Below are 17,941 nucleotides of genomic sequence, written 5' to 3' on the forward strand. Positions count from 1 at the left end.
ACTCAGGTTGAAGTCTGTACAACTTAGAAGGTATAAAGGAGGGTTAGAATGAAGTAGGAAGTGAGAATAGCAAGTGTAAGTAAATACAACAAAGCAGGTGGCAAAGCAGAATAAGCACCTTAAAAGCAAAACAAAATGACAGGCTGGTATGGGTAAGACTCCCAACTAGTTGTTTTTAAAGTACTGTTGGTGTTGCTCAAGAGTTTGAGATTTTTTATTATCTGCTGGTAGATTTTTAAATGCTGTGTTTCATATTCTTGTTATGGTTTTTATCTGTATTTTAAAATGGTTTTCATTATTTTTAATAAGACCATCTTATATACTTACAGAAGTTGCAAATAACAATTCACAAACGCAAAATAAAAGAATTGCAAGTATTCTGGTGTTTTTATTGTTATTGTTAATTGCCCAGAGAAATGGTTATTGGGTACCTTGCGATCAGGGGACCATAAATAAATGATACTTGAAACAAACAAAGAAATCCAGCAGTTTAAGGGCCGGACAAAAGTGTTAGGTAGAAGGCTGAACAGGGTCTGGAGGAGCATCAGATATTGGTTTAATTTGCAGATTAAGGTATCTTCCCGACCAGGCAACTTGTTTAATGATCATTCATCCTGATTTGTTTTTTAGGAGAAATTGAACGATGTTGCAGCAAGCAATTGTTATTCCACTTCCTAGTGTGTGTCCTTATCACTTTCCTGATTGCAAAAAGCCCAATCTTTTGGGAAAGTGTTTCCCTGCCAGAGCTCCAAATGCACTTCTGCACTATCACTATTTTCGGGTGGGATTCAATCTCATACAGGCAAATCCAGGTTGTGCAACTGTAACTGATTGGGAAGTCTTGCGCATCAAACCTGCAGTATGGGAAGTGGTGGGGGGTTACTGCTAGCAGTAAGTAGCACCATCTAACCTCCCTGAGCATCTGAGCGGATGCTCAAGGAACAGGTCGTCTGAAAGGGGTGTGACTGAATCCATTCCGAAGACAGTGGCAGTCTAGAAGCAGCAAGGAGGAGTTTATAATTTTTGCGATTTTGTTTTCCCTTTAAAAATAAAATTATTTATTTGGTTTTTCAGATTAAAATTTTACAGACACATGTCCAACATACAACATAAAAACAAGATTCCAAGGAATCTCTTGGACTTCCCTCTTCCCCTTTGTGGGTCCTATTGTTAATCATTTCATCCTGCATCTTTCATAACAATCCGAGAGATTTTGTTTTCCATTACAATGAGAGCAGCAGAGTTTATACAGGTCACAGCCTCCATATAGGCGGCCGAAGCAGACTCGCGGCTTTTTCTTCTTCTTACGTGCCCCGCGCGCCCCCCGCTCTGATCATTTCAAAAGCGATGACGCCACGGTGCGGCCAGTGACGCCCAGCTATGGGTGGAGGGACGCCTCCCATGTTTCCTTGGCGTCTGGCAGCCTTGACTTGAGCATGAATAAATGCGTGGCTGCAAAATGCCGGGGGTTATATAGATATAAAAGAGGCACAAACACTCCCCCCATATTAAAAACTAAGCCCCGGGCAGGGCCTCTTATCTGTGTTGGTAGGGGCCCGTTTGCAACGCGGAACCTCCTCGCCGCGGCTTAGCGGCGGCGCGAGGGAAGGTGTTCGGCGTTGCACCGTCCGGGCTGCGAGGGGCATTGTGGGGGCCCGCATTTGAAAACCGTTGCTTGCTTCTTTTTCTTCTCCTCTCTCAATTTTTATTTTCCCCCTTCCTTTCTCTCTCCCTTCCCCCCCCCGCCACCACCTCTTCTCTTCTCCCTCCGGCGTGTTTTTTTTTATTAAAATGGCGCCCTAAGCCGCGGACCAGGGAAGCCACCCGAGTTGGGAGGCTCGAGGAGAAGCGGCCCTCGGAGGAGGGTAAGGGCGGGCGAGGGGCGCGTCCTCCTCCCCACCCTCCTGCCTCCAATGCGAGAGGATGGCGAGCCCGGATCAGAAGTCGCCCAACGTCCTGCTGCAGAACCTGTGCTGCCGCATCCTGGGCAAGGGCGAAGGTAATTGCCTCCCCCGAAGACTATAGAAGCCCTTTCCCGCTTGTCGTGAGCTTGCTCGGGTCGCTTCTCCGTGTGTTTGTGTTGGCTTGTGTGTTGTGTTGTGTTGTGTTGTGTTGTTGTGTTGCGTAGCGGCTCCTCCTGCCCTTCTGTCAGCGGAGCCGCTGTGGGAGCTGTGCAGGTGGAGCGAAGGATGCTCTGTCTAGCCTTCCCACATAATAAGGTGTAGGCAGGCGAAAGAGGCTGCTTCTGCTGCTGCTGCTTCCCGTGGGTGGCCGAGTTGAGCAGACGGACAGCTTCGTGCCCCCTGGAATAACTTGGCTGCAAAACACCCTCCCCAGCCACCGCCTCGCCTCCTCCCGCCGAAAAGAGGTGCCCGAAACAGTAATTAATGCGCATCAGAGAGAGAGAGAGAGAGACAAGACGTCCTACTGCAAGAGTGCCTGGTCGGTTCTAAAAGTCAGGTTTCTTGCCTCAGCTACACTGGGTGGACTTAACTGAGATTTGGCCCAGCCACCTGGGCAGCAGAGCTTCTTTGTGCATATAAATAAGGCAACGGGGGTGGAAAAGCTAAGTAGGGCCTCTGAGAGGAATAGGCTGGATGCTGGATCACTGAATATTGTGTAGAATAGCTATACACAAATGTAATATTCTGCATTTAGGGTGTTTTTTTGGTGGTGGAGAAATCAGATCCACATGTACAGGATGACACTCAACTTGACACCAGGTGGTGTGAAATGAATTGGTGCGTTAAAAAACCCCAACAACTGCTAGCAGCCCCCCCCCCCCGGTATGGTTTCGGGACCCTGTTGCAGGGGGTTGGACTGGATGACCCTTGGGATCCCTTCCAACTCTACAATGCTGTGATTCTATGAACCTAGTTAGCCATAGTATGCTGGACTAGGTGGCCACTGGCCTGATCCACTTGCTCATCTTCTGTTCTTAACCTGCTGGATCAGGCCAGTAAACCATCAAGGCCAGCATTCTCTTCTCACTGTGGCCAACTAGATGCCTGTGGGAAGCCCTCAATCACTATCTGAGTGCAAGAGCTCTCTCCTGGTATGGGTCCCAGCATCTGGTATTCAGAAGCACACTGCCTCTGACAGTGGTGGTAGAACATAGCCATCAGGGTTAATAGCCATTGACAGAGTTATCATCCACAAACCTGTCTAATCCTCTTTTAAAGCCATTTTAGTAGGCGTAAGCTGAATATGAGACTGCAGTGTACTGTTAACAGCTACAAAGGCTAATACAATTTTTGACTGCATCAGCAGATGCATAGTGTCCAGATCACGAGAAGTAATTGGTACCACTGTTCTGCATTGGTCAGAACTCCAGGTCTGGAGATTGTGGTTTAAGAAGGATATAGACAAATTAGAACATCTCCAAAGGATGACGACAGATACAGAGGAGCCTAGAGACGAAGTCCTGTGAGGAAAGATTGAAGTCAGGTACAATTAGCCTTAAAATGAAATGATTAAGTTCCAGTGTAATGACCACCATAAGTATTTGAAGGGTTGTCACATAGATGGAACATACATGTTTTCTCTCGCTCTAGGTAAGGAGTAGCCAATGTGGTACTCTCCAGATATTGTAGGACTGCAACTACCATCAGCTCCAGCTAGTGTGGCCAACTGGAGAACACCATGTTGCCTATTCGTGCTCTAGAAGTTAGGACCTGAACCATTGGATCCAAATACGAAGAAAAAACTTAAACTGAACATTAGGAAGAACTTTATGCAGGTAGAAGCTGTTGGAGAGTGAGGCAGACTGCTTCAGAAGGTGGTGGACTCTGCTTTGTTAAGAAGTACAGTGGTGCCTCGCAAGACGAAATTAATTCGTTCCGCGAGTCTCTTCGTCTAGCGGTTTTTTCGTCTTGCGAAGTAACCCTATTAGCGGATTAGCGCTATTAGCGGTTTAGCGGCTATTAAAGGCTTAGCGGCTTAGCGGCTTAGCGGCTTAGCTGCTAAAAGGCTATTAGCGGTTTAGCGGCTTAGAAAAATGGGGTGGGGAGCGGAAAAAAATCTCAAGACTCGCAAGACATTTTTGTCTTGCGAAGCAAGCCCATAGGGAAATTCGTCCTGCGAAACGCATAAAAAAACGGAAAACTCTTTTGTCTAGCGGGTTTTCCGTCTTGCGAGGCATTCGTCTTGCAGGGTACCACTGTATTTACGCAGAGGTGAGATAGTCACCTGTTGGGGTTCTGTAGAGGTTGATTTCTGCATCATCAAACATTTGAGTTCTTTTCCAAATCTTAAGAGGCTTGATTAACTTCAGAGCTATCTCCCAGCTGATGAGATGCTGCTAAAAAAAGCTGTGTTGAGTCTTTTTTTTGAGCAATGGAAAAAGAGGTACAGCAGGTATGTTGTGATTAACATCCCATAAGTAAGCAAAATCTTAGGAGAATGAAGTGCATTATTGCTTCTAAAGCTAAAAGTCACCCCCTTTTGTAGGCTACTGTTCAAATACTTTGAAAGAACAATGGCTACCGAATGCACAGCTTCCTATAGATCATTGTGAGAGATTAAGTATACATGATTATGGTATTTCTCCAGATACTGATATTTTCATAATTAAATTTGTTAGTTACTTCTGACGTAAAATCCGCTTCCCGGGCATAACATGCATTTTTGTATGTGTAGGTTAAATTTTCTTATTTGGTAGGAAATAAAGTAGTACTGAATTACATAATACATCCTGTTAATCTGTTTGCAGTGAGAAAATAGTTACCTATGAACGGGACAGTTGAAAGATACAGCAATTGTATTGGATCAAAGATTATAAAAGCAAAAATGGAACTGCGGTATGTTTTCTGCAGACGTCAAGATGGCTAAAAGTCTGAAAACACCAATTAAAAATAAAATAAACACAGCTAAAAAGGAAACTAAAGTAGGGGGATAAATATAAAAAACAGTAAGCTTCATAAGAAGTAATAGGTAAAGTAGCATAATTAAAGACCACGCGGCAGAATTTAAAAAAACACCCTACAATGAAGGTTAACTTATCTTATGACCCACTTAAGCTACAAAAAGGCAAGGCAAACCTCTTGGGATGAAATTCCAAAGCCTTGATTCAGCCCTATTTCTGGTCCCAGGGGTTATTAGAACCCATATAGGCCTCCACTGCAGGCTTTATATGACCTGGTAAGATCATACAGAGGAGATGGTCCTTTAGTTATCTTGGTCTCAATTGGTGAAAGGCTGAAAGTTATCACTAGCATTTTGAATTGGGTCAAGTACTCCAACTCCAATTAACAACCTGATTGATGATTTCTGAACTGATTGAAGTTTCTGGACACTTTTCAAAAGCAACCATGTTAAGTGACTTTGAATGATCTGGATGTGTCATTGTGGTTAGGTCTGCTGTCTCCAGGAATGTGTGACCGCAGCACCAGACTAAACTGGGCAAATATACATCTGACCATTGCTTTTACCTGAGTGTCAATATCAAGGCCACAGCCAGAAGCACCCCAGACTATGAACCTGTGTTGTGTAACCCCATCCAACATAGGTTATTTTATTTTTCTGATATTGGAGCATTTATGGCTGCCCTGCCCTGCTGTGAGCTAAGCCATGGTTTGTCTTAGCACTGTGTCATATTTGAGCTCATGGTTTATTTCCAGACAAACCACAAGCTATAACCAAGTCTATGGATTACTGCTTGTGGGTTGTGGGAGATAAACCACAAGCTATGGCTTAGCTTACAGCATTTTGCAGCGGCAGGACCAGAGGAGGAGCAAAATCGGCACAATCTTCTCTCTGGGAACCCACTCATTTGCTGATTTGTGCTAAGTCATGGTCATTGTCTTAAACATGGCATAATGAATATTTGTTTGTTCTTTGAAAATTAGTTAAGATGACTTGGATGCATACTTTATTGTGCTTTAAAATTTTGGGGTTTCTTTTGGTGTGTGCAAGCTGCTGCAAATATCAAACACGATTCATTAGTAAGGAACTTACCGTATTTTTCGCTCTATAAGACGCACCAGACCATAAGACGCACTTAGTTTTTGGAGAAGGAAAACAAGGAAAAAAATATTCTGAATCCCAGAAGCCAGAACAGCAAGAGGGATCGCTGTGCAGTGAAAGCAGCAATCCCTCTTGCTGTTCTGGCTTCTGGGATAGCTGCGCAGCCTGCATTCGCTCCATAAGACGCACACACATTTCCCCTTACTTTTTAGGAGGGGAAAAGTGAGTCTTATAGAGCAAAAAATACGGTACTTGATTGTAGCTGGTTGGCATCTGTCTTGAGAGACAATGGTGTGTGTCTCCAGTGATGAAGTTAAATCACTGCGTTAGCAGCACTGAAGTGACACCCCCTGGGAGCAGGCCTGGGCACTATGTACGAAGGGCCTGGAAAGCAGAGCACTGCATTTGTCACCAGCTTGGCTGCAGGAGTAGCTGGAAAGAGGCAAATGAGATGCCACCTGACCACCTTAGGGACTCCACTCTGGATTTGTGTAGGGTTTATTGCTTAGCCTTTTCTTCTCCTGAACGGTATCCTGGAAGCAGTGTTCGAAACTCCCATTGTTCTTGGCGCATTTTGCAGGGTATTCCATTAGTGTGAGCAGTTTCTAAGTTCTGGGTGCAGTACTGCGCCTAAGATTTCAGATTAAAACTGCAGTGTGGAAGGAAAGGAGGATCTTTTTCTGCCTCCCCACTTCCAGCTACTCTCCGAAGACTGTAGAAGAGACTTTCTTAAGAATGTTAGGTGGGTGGGCAGGAGAAGGACTAGACTATGTGAAAAATGAACATAATACTTCAGTCCTTTTCAGCCTTCTATTCCCGTTATAAAAAAGTGTGTCTAGACATTCCGTTGTTGCGCCCGTAACCTAGCTTTAAGGTGCCATTTAGCTTCTCGCTTTCATATCTCAGTTTCCAACACTGCCTGAAAGGCAGCAGAGGTTTAGGATCAGTTTTCCTTCTCCTAGATGGGCTAGCTTCCCAGGTTGATGAGCCCCATCTGCCTCTGACTTCTGTATGTGCAGAAACCGCCTTTTTACTGTTGGACCCACTATTGTTCTTCCACGCTCAATTTGCCAGAGCCTGTCTTCACATGCAGAGAAAGTCCCTAACTCTCAGAGAGCTTAAGACCTATCGGCTATTCTCACCTGGTTTAGCCGGCCAGTCAAAGCCATTCCTGGGGTGTGGCTGCTGTTGTATGCTGACAGCTTCTGGGAGCCACAGGTGAACACTAAATTCAGGGTGGGGACCAAAGGTGGGCAGACTACTTCAGATGGAGCACAACATGTACCCCTCCCATCCCCTTACACCACATACATCCCATTTGATTGTAGTATTGCACAGGATAATTCACCTGCCCATTTTATGAGACTGAAGTCTCTAAAGAAGAGACAGTGTGTTAAACTTGTGTGGATTTCACCAAATAATTGTTTACAGAATTATTTTAATGAAGGTAGATGCAGTTGGTAATTGCTAAGTAGATAGATGGGTATGAAAACACAAATCTTAAAAATTGGGGAGAACTATCTTGTGGAATTTGCAAGAAATAGGTTGTTTGCCTCTGGGGGAAAATTTGTGCATCTAGCACAGAAATGAAATCCTGACAGCACAATTCCATGCATATTTACTCATAAGTATTACTCATTGTGTTAAGTGAGACTAACTTAAACATGCATAGGATTGTGGTATAATGCTACAGTTATTTGCTCAGATCCTTGGGAGTAAGACGCATTGAATTAACTGTGACTTACTCCTAAGTACAGTAAATATGGAAATGTTTAGATTGCGTGTAGGTTTTGTTCTTTTAGCTCACTTTGGGAAATAGGTCCTGAAGAACATGGTGTTCTATAAGCTGGCGATAAAATTAGGCTTTTCTTAAAGATAACTTGTTACTTGCAGCCTGACTTGTCTAAAGAGTTCAGATTGGGGGAGAAAGGTCTTTTTGTCTAAAAATCATAATCTGCCACAAGGGGAAGGGTGACAGAAGACAAAACTGGATTAATACCAAATTTATTCACTCCCTTGAACGTTTTATCAGAAGTCGAAAGGCGTATTTGATTTTTTTAAAAAAATCAAATTCAAAAGCTTCAGAGAGCTGAGTTGAGCCAAGATTTGAGACCTGCTAAAATCAAAGCAGTTTTGTGGTATAAAAAGTAGCAGTTACCCAGGTGATAGATTGAAAATTGCCTATCCTTATGCAGTTCAAATATCTTTACCAATAGGGAGCTTTTAGAATGAATAATTTGTCTGATGTTTATATTTATAAAACTTGTATCATTTTGCTCCTTTGAAATACTAAAATGGTTTCCCTTATGTATAAACTCTTTTATTTGGCTTAAGTATTGCACACTGTAGGACTTCACTTGGCCTATAAAACATAGCATTTTGTGCTTTTTATTTTAAAATGTCATTTCTTTTGACAGTAATTAAACTAAGAATAATTATTATGATATGGTAAGCATGGTGGACAAACTTGGCAATGTTGGATAATATTATGTTAATTTTAATTACTCTTATTTACAAAAAAAGGGCTACCTTCATGTATTTGTTTGGGACTTTTAGCAGTTAGCATTGATGTTGTATGAGCTGAGTCTTCTCCAGTGCCATCCCGTACATTTTAGTGGGAACTTTCCCCAGGAGTGTGTGCATAAGATTTCAACTCAGATTTGTACATTACTTCATTTATGGAAACATCTTTTGTCATATTGGGAAATGTGGACATCTTGCACATCTTCCTTTAAATGCAAGTAATTGTTCCTCAGTTTTAACATTGTGAGAGATTCCTGGTAAACCTCCTACTGGTTACGTACAGAGGCAATGTTTTCTTTGGTGCTCACACTAGTAATCAAATCTGAGGACTTTATTGATTCTTTAGAAGGAGGCCAGTGATGCTGTGTCCTGGAAGCGTCGAGGGCAACTCTAATCACATACTGTAAACATCTTTCTGTGAGCAGAGAAATGTGCTCCTCTAAAGGTTCTTGACTGAGAGTTGCTAGCTGATGAAGTGAGGGACCAGGTTGCTTGCAAACATTTGCAGATGGAATTGGGGTCATCAATAAGCTTCACACAAAATAATAGCTATGATGAAAATAGTTTTGTTAGGCCACAAGGAAGGGTCTAATTGGGGCAAAAGGTTTTTAAATTTTAGGTTTCTAAAGTGATTTTGTAAACCTGCTATTGACCCCACCTACACATTTTTTGGTGATGTTAAGGGGAAATGAGTGATTTGTCTGTTATGAAAATGGGCAGAATTCTGTTTCTTCATCCTCTGTATTTTTTCTCACATGAAATGGACACAACAGGCTCTGGGCTAAGCACCTGCAGATTATGGGAATTAGTGAATAACCTTAAAGGGCATTTTGTGTGGCTACTTTGAGCCCTAGCACCCTATGTGCATGTTGCTTGGGTTTTCTTGGACATTCCAAGGCAGTAAAATTGACCTTAAAAACCATAAGTGAAACAACATTTCCCCCACTAAATTACACCCCCTCTGCATCCCTCCCAAATGCCACATGGGACCGTATTTTTTCATCTATAAGACGCCCCCATGTATAAGATGCCCCCTATTTTAGGGGACTCAGATTTAGGAAAATGGGTGGAGATGTATCTGTGTATAAGACGCCCCTTAATTTTTGACATTATTTTTTAGGGAAAAAACCTAGTCTTATACACGGAAAAATACGATAATTTATGCTCTGTATTGGATGAGAACTACCTTTGTTTCAATAAAGGCTATTGAGACAAAAGTTTTATGGATTTTGTCTGGTGCTGTTCGGAGGTGTTTGACCCCACCCGCTGATGAAAGGTTAAACTTTCCTTCTCCATATCCTTTGCCAAGATGGTGGCATTTATGCTTGAGGCTACAGGAAATTGGATTTCATGACTCCAAAGACCTGTTGTTGTTTTTTACTTTCCTTGTGTCTTTTCAGCAAATGGTACTTGAGGTCTTAAGTGCAAACCTTGTTTAGCTATTTTCAGTGGTTTTGTAAGGTGTGGGAAGGAAATCACTAAACCACATAATTTAACCATACATATTTAATTTCGTACTCTCCCTTTTCGGGAAATTTCTAAAAAGCGCTAGCCGTGACAGTTCCTTTTTTTCTTGGATCATTTTGACCTTAATTTCCTCTTGCCTCTAATAGTTTGTCTACATTTTCGCAGGGAATTTGTTCAGAGTTCTTTCTAGGCTTTGAAATACGTATGCCGAACACTGCAGTTCTGAGTAGAAATACCTCTGATACATTAGTGGAGATGGTGAGAAGGTTGTGAAAAATGGATGATAAAAGAAAATTCCCACTAAGCATTATTGAAACCTGACTTCATAGCAGCTACATAAAAGCATGCTCAATAAAAACTTGCCTCCTTAAAATTATTGATACTTTTGTTCTTTGCGTTCAGCACTTTGAGAATCAGAATGCTATTTACTGGTGTTCTGAATTCTTTGGAGAATATTCCACAAATCTGTTCATTAAGAGATCCTGTCAGAGTACTCAAATAAGGGCACAATTGTGAAATTGCTAGCATTCACATGAGCTTTGAAAGGCAGGTCTATGGCTATGTTCCATCTCACATCTTTATCAACATCACACTTAATTTATATCCCACTTGCATTGTTTTCACATTTAAGAGGTGAAGGTCTCATTCAATTTAATGAGACTTTCACGGTAAAAAATATAATGTTTTGAAGGTCAGCTTTTCTAGGGACACCATATTATATGAGAGAGAGAGAGTGATGGATGCTAATTTGCTAAGTTCTCTGTTTAGCCTTTTGTTAACATGAATAATGGAATCATAGAATTGTAGAGGGTCGTCTAATCCAACCCCTTGCAATGCAGGAATCTCAACTAAAGCATCCATGACAGATAAGAGGCTTCCTTTGCATGCACTCTATATACAGCTCATTAGGAACTGCAGGATAGAAGTCCGTTTCTTTATATTTGTTGAGCCCCTTCTCTTTACACTTGGCAAAGTTATTTGCCTTTTGGAATTGAGGCTGCCCAGCAGTTTTCTGTTTTGCTGACCCAGTTCAGCCAAATGTGGAATGAAGTCTCTGGCAGGGGCAGAGACTTTTAAAAAGCAGTTTGAGGAAAGAGTGCCTTTTCATCTCAAATATTGCTTAGGTTAAAATAATATTTACTTCTTCCTCTTGCTAAGCTGTATGGTCAATTTTATGGCCTAGCAATTTCATGCACTGAGATGGTGCTGCCTTTATTCTGTCCAAGGTTCATCCAATTGAAAGGGCGCATGTGGGACCCTGGACGTGATGTGGTTGCTACATTTATATTGGGAATTCAGCACATTTTTTATTCGAAATTATTACATATTTCTAATGAATCTAGGGTTCTGATTTGAACTCCATTAAGGTTTTAGAAACTGTGGAATATTTTTTTCAGAAGCTGTACTTTGCCATTAGAAATATCAGCAGCTCTTCTTCATACAGAATTTGGGTGGCCAACAATTTAAGACTGAGCGGACTGCGCTCAGTTAAGGTACATTAAAATAATTGTTACACATATGTTATATTCCTGTGCTGTGCTATATGGAATTGGGTGAAAACCAACTCTGGAAAGCAGCTTGTCAAGATGTTTTAGACTACTATTCCTATCCAGAACTGAACACTACACTGACCTTAAATAATTGTCAGCTAAGGGATTGGCTTTTCTGGATAGAATTCAGAAGGGATCTGCAACTAATTGTAAAGACAAAAAAAATTCCCCTTGGTATCCACTCGCAAGAACAGAGCACTTTAGAGCTAGTTATCTCACCAGTTTCTGTAAGAAACGTATTCTTATGGAGCTGTGTTTCCAAGTGATGCCCAGTGTAGTCTTAGATGGCTGTTACAACACAGTCCCGTGCACATACAGACTTTGTATTTGTGGTCAGCCTCAGGTGGAAGACATCACTCATTATCTGTTAGCTTGCCTCTTTATATAGGGACCCAAGAGTTCACTTTCTGAAACCTTTGGTTTGCAGAACCCTGTATACCCCAGCAGAAATGGTTCAGGGGTTTGTTTGTTTGCTTGTTGTGAGTAACAGTAATAGCATTGTAACACAGAGAGTGTTTATGCATTGGCTGCAACAAAGAAAGAGGAAAAGGGATTTAGATAAAATAACTATAAATTGTTTTGGTGATACAGAGGTTTAATCTGAAATCAGGCTAAATCTAAGCTTGTTGATGTCTCTGGTATCTCCTCTCATGTAATGGATGTCTGCTTATATTATGGATGTATGTTCTATATTATTTTATTAATACTATTGCTACGAGTTTGTCATGGCCTTTGGCTAGAACAATAAACTTACGAACTGTAAGTGAAACTGAAAACTGAGTATTTCTAATGCTTTATTCATTCCCCCGTGCTGTTAAGGCAGAAATGCTTGTAAATACTGAGATTTAAAGTCATGTTCAAATTGAGAGCAAAAGCCAAACGGCTGAAAAGTCTTTGGAATGGTGTGCGGATAAATACAATGTTTAGGGGTAGAGCAATGTGCAAATGATAGAGTGGGATTCATGGGCAGATTTCTAGGAGGAAATAGTTGGGTGCTCTCATGTATCCCTTCCTGGAATATCACAGAATGTATAATCCTCTGGACATTATGAGTATGCCAGGGAATATTTACTTATCATTCTTTGTCATTGAAAGTAGTAGTAGTTCAGCAATAAAATTGCTAGTGCATTTGGAAAGCTAAGCAGGGTCTGGAATGATTTCAAATTGGATGGGGGACCATGTGTTCAGATTCCTATATTGCAGGGGGTTAGACTAGGTGACCCTTGGGATCCTTTCGAGATCTCAAATTCTACGATTTTTATGACCTGTGTTTAATGGAGGTGCCTATAAATGGACACGAAGCTTCTACAACCCTGTAATGAACTTCTGAAGTAATCCAAACTATGTTTCTTACTTCTGCTGACTGCTTCTGAGCAAACTGCGGTATTAGACACCAAAAATCTTGTTTGTGCAGGAAGACACTTTTACATTCATGATTCTGTATTGCACATGGCAGATTAGTATCTGGTGTGTGTGTGTGTGTGTGTGTGTGTGTGTATGTAGGTACGCAACTCATAAAATTAAATGCATCTTCACAGTATCTTATTATTAAAGGTAAAGGTAAAGGACCCCTGACAGTTAAGTCAGTCGTGAACGACTCTGGGGACTCTCACTTTACTGGCCAAGGGAGCTGACGTTTGTCCGCAGACTGTTTTTCTAGGTCATGTAGCCAGTATGACTAAGCCGCTTCTGGCAAAACCAGAGCAGCACACGGAAACGCCGTTTACCTTCCCGCTGGTACCTATTTATCTACTTGCACTTTGACGTGCTTTTGAACTGGTAGGTTGGCAGGAACTGGGACCGAGCAACGGGAGCTCACCCCGTCGTGAGGATACGAACCACCGACCTTCCGATTGGCAAGCCCTAGGCTCAGTGGTTTAGACCACAGCACCACTCATAAAATTAAATGCATTTTCACAGTCTCTTTTTATTAACAGTTGACTAATTGTGATTTTATTTCAGCCGATGTAGCCCAGCAGTTTCAATATGCAGTGCGAGTCATTGGAAGCAACTTTGCCCCTACTGTTGAAAGAGATGAATTTCTTGTAGCAGAAAAGATTAAAAAAGAACGTAAGCTTATTTATTATTTTTTAACAGTGTTCAGAGCAAGTTTTATAAGGTGTTCAATGCTGTGTGGGTTTTGTCTCTTAGAATAGAGCTGGTTCACTTTACTGTTCATCAGTATAAACTATTACCTTGTTTTTCACCATCATATATGTGCTTTTATATTTATTTATTTAAAATATTTATAAGATGCTGTTCTAGACTATGTCTACCCAAACTAGTGAACAGCAAAACAAGCATAAAATACAATAATAAAATGCAGCGCCATAATAAAATTGTTTATTTTGTTTCGACTGCAGACCAACGCGGCCACCTACCTGTAAATAATAAAATTGTGAAAAGGTTTTCTCACACAATCCCTTATAAAAGCTTCTAAAACTAATTTTTATGAACAAACAAAACATTAGCAATACAAAACTATTTTCAAAGCTATTTAAAAAATAACACCCAGCAGCGTGTCCAAAAGACACATCTGTTAAAAACCAATTGAAACAGGTGGTTTTAATTCTTTTTTAATTCCCTCATATAGGAGAGCGAGAGAGTAATATGAATTGTAGTTATAGATCACTGTGTCAGCAGAAGCTAGCAGGGAAGAAGCAAGAAGATAGTGTAATATAGAGTAGATGTATTTATTCTTTTGTCTGAACAAACTCCTATCCTTCATATGTGGTTGTAAGGAAAATATGGAAGGAGATGTGCGCATTTATCTATTATTATAGTGTAGAGTTGAATATTCTACATAGAAACATATTCATATAGGGTCATTTCATTGGATGAAATGAGCATTTCTGTCCTTTGGGGGAGACCCTGTGGCAGAGCGATCACCATTTTTGTCGCCTTGCTGCTAAATAAGCTAGGGTGGCAGGTGGAGGAAGCAGATTTTTTCACTTTCCCTTCCATTGATTCTAATGAGAGAGAAATAAATACAGTAGACCTATGCACATTTAACTTGCACACATTCAACTTTATATGCTTGGCAAAAAAAAAAAGTAAAAGAGCAGACATCCAGTGGGGCGGAGAACTTTGGCAATCCCACCCACCATTGATCCAATGTGCTTTGACGATATGCAATTTTGGCTTTATGCATGATCCCCAGAACATAAGTTGTGGGCTTACTATACTCCAGGCCTAGGCCTCGCATAGTCTTGGGCCAGTTTGTGGGTATGTCAGGGGATTTTGAATCTTGCCGATCCATGACTGCTGGAAATCCGCTTTTTTGACCCCCTCTGCCTGCGGGACATGGACCACAGAACATCTGTGCTCATGGATCTTCTTGCAAATTAACCACACATATCCCTTTCTCCTGACTGAACAACACTTAATGTTGTTTCTTAAGGTCTCTTAAGCACTAGGATCACAGGCCTAGTCTTAAATATGACACCATCCTTCTGGCCAGAATGAATAGTCATCTACATTGTAACAAAGCAGCTGGTAGCTCTGTGAATTAGATATCTGTGTTGATTGAATTTCTGTTTAGCTTAAATGCTAATGTTGCACATGGCAAGCTTGCAGTGTTCTTAACTTGCCTTTTCTCTTTTAAAGTTGTGCGGCAAGGAAGGGAAGAGAATGCTGCTGTTTTTTCAGAACTCTACAGAAAACTCCACTCACAGGTACAGGAATGTGTTCTGAACAACCCAATAACCAATATGGAGACTAGTTGCTAATTGTTGTGTAAAGAATACCACTAATGTGGCTTTGCTAGATCAAGGAAATGAGTTGTGTTTGAGTTTGTTCTGATCTCCTGTCCTGTAAAATATTAAAAGCCCGTTTTGAGGAAAGTAAAAAACAATCATCACGTGTTGTTGTTGACTATATGACTTCTTATGGGAAGGACATACATCAGCATAAAATGTGTTTTGCTTTTTATGTTAAACTTATCTCACCACAATCTATTTTTAAGATAATGTGTATTGATTTATTGATCAGGTTTTCTGTCGGCCTCTTAAGTGATCTTGGTTTTCTTTCTTTTGTACTTGAGAATTTATGAGTCAGTTTTGACAGTGAAGTTCAGCGAAGTTCACAAACTTTTGTATACTGCAAGCAAATCCGTTATTCCCTGGCATTAATGAGTTGACTTCCCTCTGCTATAGAGAGACTAGTTCAATAATTTCCAGACTTGTGAGAGCAGTATAGTAGCTGCCTAAAAACAGCAGGGCATGAATTAGCATGAAGTCCAGCTGTTGGTGGGAGATCTACCAGTCATTTGTTTAAGCCACAGCTCAAGTTTTTCTGCTTATATTGCAAAGGTAAATTAATGAATTAGAAAATTTGAACAAACTGTACTTAAAGAACCTAGAACAGTGACCTGAACTGTTGAGAATAGCCATTAGGCACTTCCTAATACTTTATATCAGTACTTTTATCATATGGTTATGACAAGCTGCTTGCTGAAATAGCACTGTGAAGATAATCCACCCACCCTGGTTGAGTAGTATGATCAGATCAGGGACAAATAGGATATCAGCAGGGATTTAAGTCTCTTAAGAGGTGGGTCTGGTCTTACTATTATTATTATTAAAAAAGAAGTTATCCAGGCAGAGGTAAGTGGCATATAACCTTCTGCTATATTGGCTGCAGTCCGAACCCACATAGAATTCAATAGGACTTTCCCACAAGTAGCTGTGATGGGTGTATACATGCACCACTTTCCATTTTGAACAAAAGTAGACCTGTAAATCTTTAATTGATTTGACCAACGCCGCTGAATGAAAAATTGGTGGTGGGTGTTTTATTTTGCAGTAAAAAACGAAGCCTGAAGACCAGTCATGCACTACAGTTAGTCAACAAGGCTTGGTTTCCATTAATCTAACCTTGCGTCTCCCATCCATACCACTATTAAATCATGGTAATACTTGCTCACTAGAACTAATTTTGAAACCGCGTTACCATTTCTAATAGTTACCTCTTGTGGCAGGGAGTTTTGAAGAACAGATGGTCAATCCTCTACCTCTTGCTGAGCCTCAGTGAAGATCCACGCAAGCAGCCAAACAAGGTAGCTATTTTTGTGGGTATGGGTGTGGGTGTCTATCTATCTTACATATAATGAACATGTAAGAGTACCATCAAGCTGCAGTTTGCTAGGCCACAGACAAGCAACATTGTGAACTACAGAATGGCAAGAGTTGGTGGGTGAGCAGCCCAGGTGAGCTGGACAGCCAGAAGAGGCTGCAGCAGACCCCCAGCTCTGCTGTCTCTTCCTCCTGCCTATTCTGGAGCCTCTGCCCCTCGGATTCAGGTCCCTAGGCCAGCTGCCACTGCTACTGTCCTCCTTCCTCCTCTGCAATTGGCCTTAGAATCAATCTGCTACGGCCAAGTAACATAAAGAGCAGCAGCAAGAGCAATGCAGGGATGAAGAAGGCATCAGAAGTAATGGCCGGCCAGTCACAGGCGGCATGAGGTGGAAAAGAGAACATCAAAGCTGCCCTGTGATGATCCTTTCAATCTCTGATGCCCGAGGTTGCTGCCACTGCTACAGAAAGCAACAGAAAATAAGTCTGCATTTTGAAATCTTCTCTCGCTTCTAGCAAGGGGCAGCGAGGAGGAAGGCAGACACAAGGCGGAGAAATAAGCTTCTTTCTCTCCTTTGTCTACCCCTCCACCACCACCACCCTGTTCTGTGGCTCTGGGTAGCATGAGAAATGTTTCCTTCTTAGGCTTCCTTTAGTGGAAGTTGGTACTTGGGAACTTCTCAAGGGATGGGAGGTAGTTTATGGAGCATTCTCTCTCTCTCACACACACACACCACCTTTTTATCAATGTTTTAACGTTGATTTAAAAGAATTAAAGCTGGAAAACAAAAATAAAAGCCAATAAAAGTGAAATTATAAAAGCAAAAACATAACTAAAGATTGTAACAATGTTTTAACGTGACCGGATAAATAAAGAAGTTTTTTTAATCAAAATTTTTAATTGATTTTCACGTTTATCACATAAAAAATACAAAAAGATAAAAAAGAAAAACATTAAATACAGAAGTTTTTGCCTGGCACATAAAAGATAGTAGAGTTGGTGCCAGGCATATCTATCTGAACAAACCTCACCTCTGATGTAGGTGGTACTTAGACGAAGGCTGCTGGTGCAAGATCTTGGCATGTCGGCAAGTTGATATGGAAGGAAACAGCAGCACCCCTTGAAGTACTGTATTATTACAACTCACAATGTAAAAAACTGAGACAAACGTAAAGTTGAAATGTTAGAGGTTAGCCTTACTAACGTTTAGCATCTGTTTAGAAAATTCTTTATAAAGTTTGGGGCTTATTCTGAAAAGTGTATTCTGTATTTTATTTTTAATTTTTAAACAGATACATAGGCAATCGGTTTCAGAAGGATAATGTGTTTATAGTCATTTAGCTAATGGCAATGGGTTTATTTTA

At 41.1% G+C, this 17,941-nt stretch overlaps 1 protein-coding gene across 1 annotated transcript in view; it reads left to right on the forward strand.

Moving 5' to 3' along the window:
- Nucleotides 1-1,419: 1,419 nt before the first annotated feature.
- TUBGCP3 (tubulin gamma complex component 3) overlaps nt 1,420-17,941 on the forward strand; it is a 56,163-nt gene continuing 39,641 nt past the window's right edge. Inside the window, exons 1-4 of the mRNA XM_083437734.1 lie at nt 1,420-1,999; nt 13,467-13,574; nt 15,111-15,178; nt 16,483-16,560. Of these exons, the coding sequence (XP_083293860.1) occupies nt 1,924-1,999; nt 13,467-13,574; nt 15,111-15,178; nt 16,483-16,560 (330 nt within the window). The 5' untranslated portion in view covers nt 1,420-1,923. The remainder of the gene's footprint in view (nt 2,000-13,466; nt 13,575-15,110; nt 15,179-16,482; nt 16,561-17,941) is intronic.

This window comes from Podarcis tiliguerta (assembly GCF_965153285.1).
Source record: "Podarcis tiliguerta genome assembly, chromosome: 4".
NCBI lineage: Eukaryota > Metazoa > Chordata > Lepidosauria > Squamata > Lacertidae > Podarcis > Podarcis tiliguerta.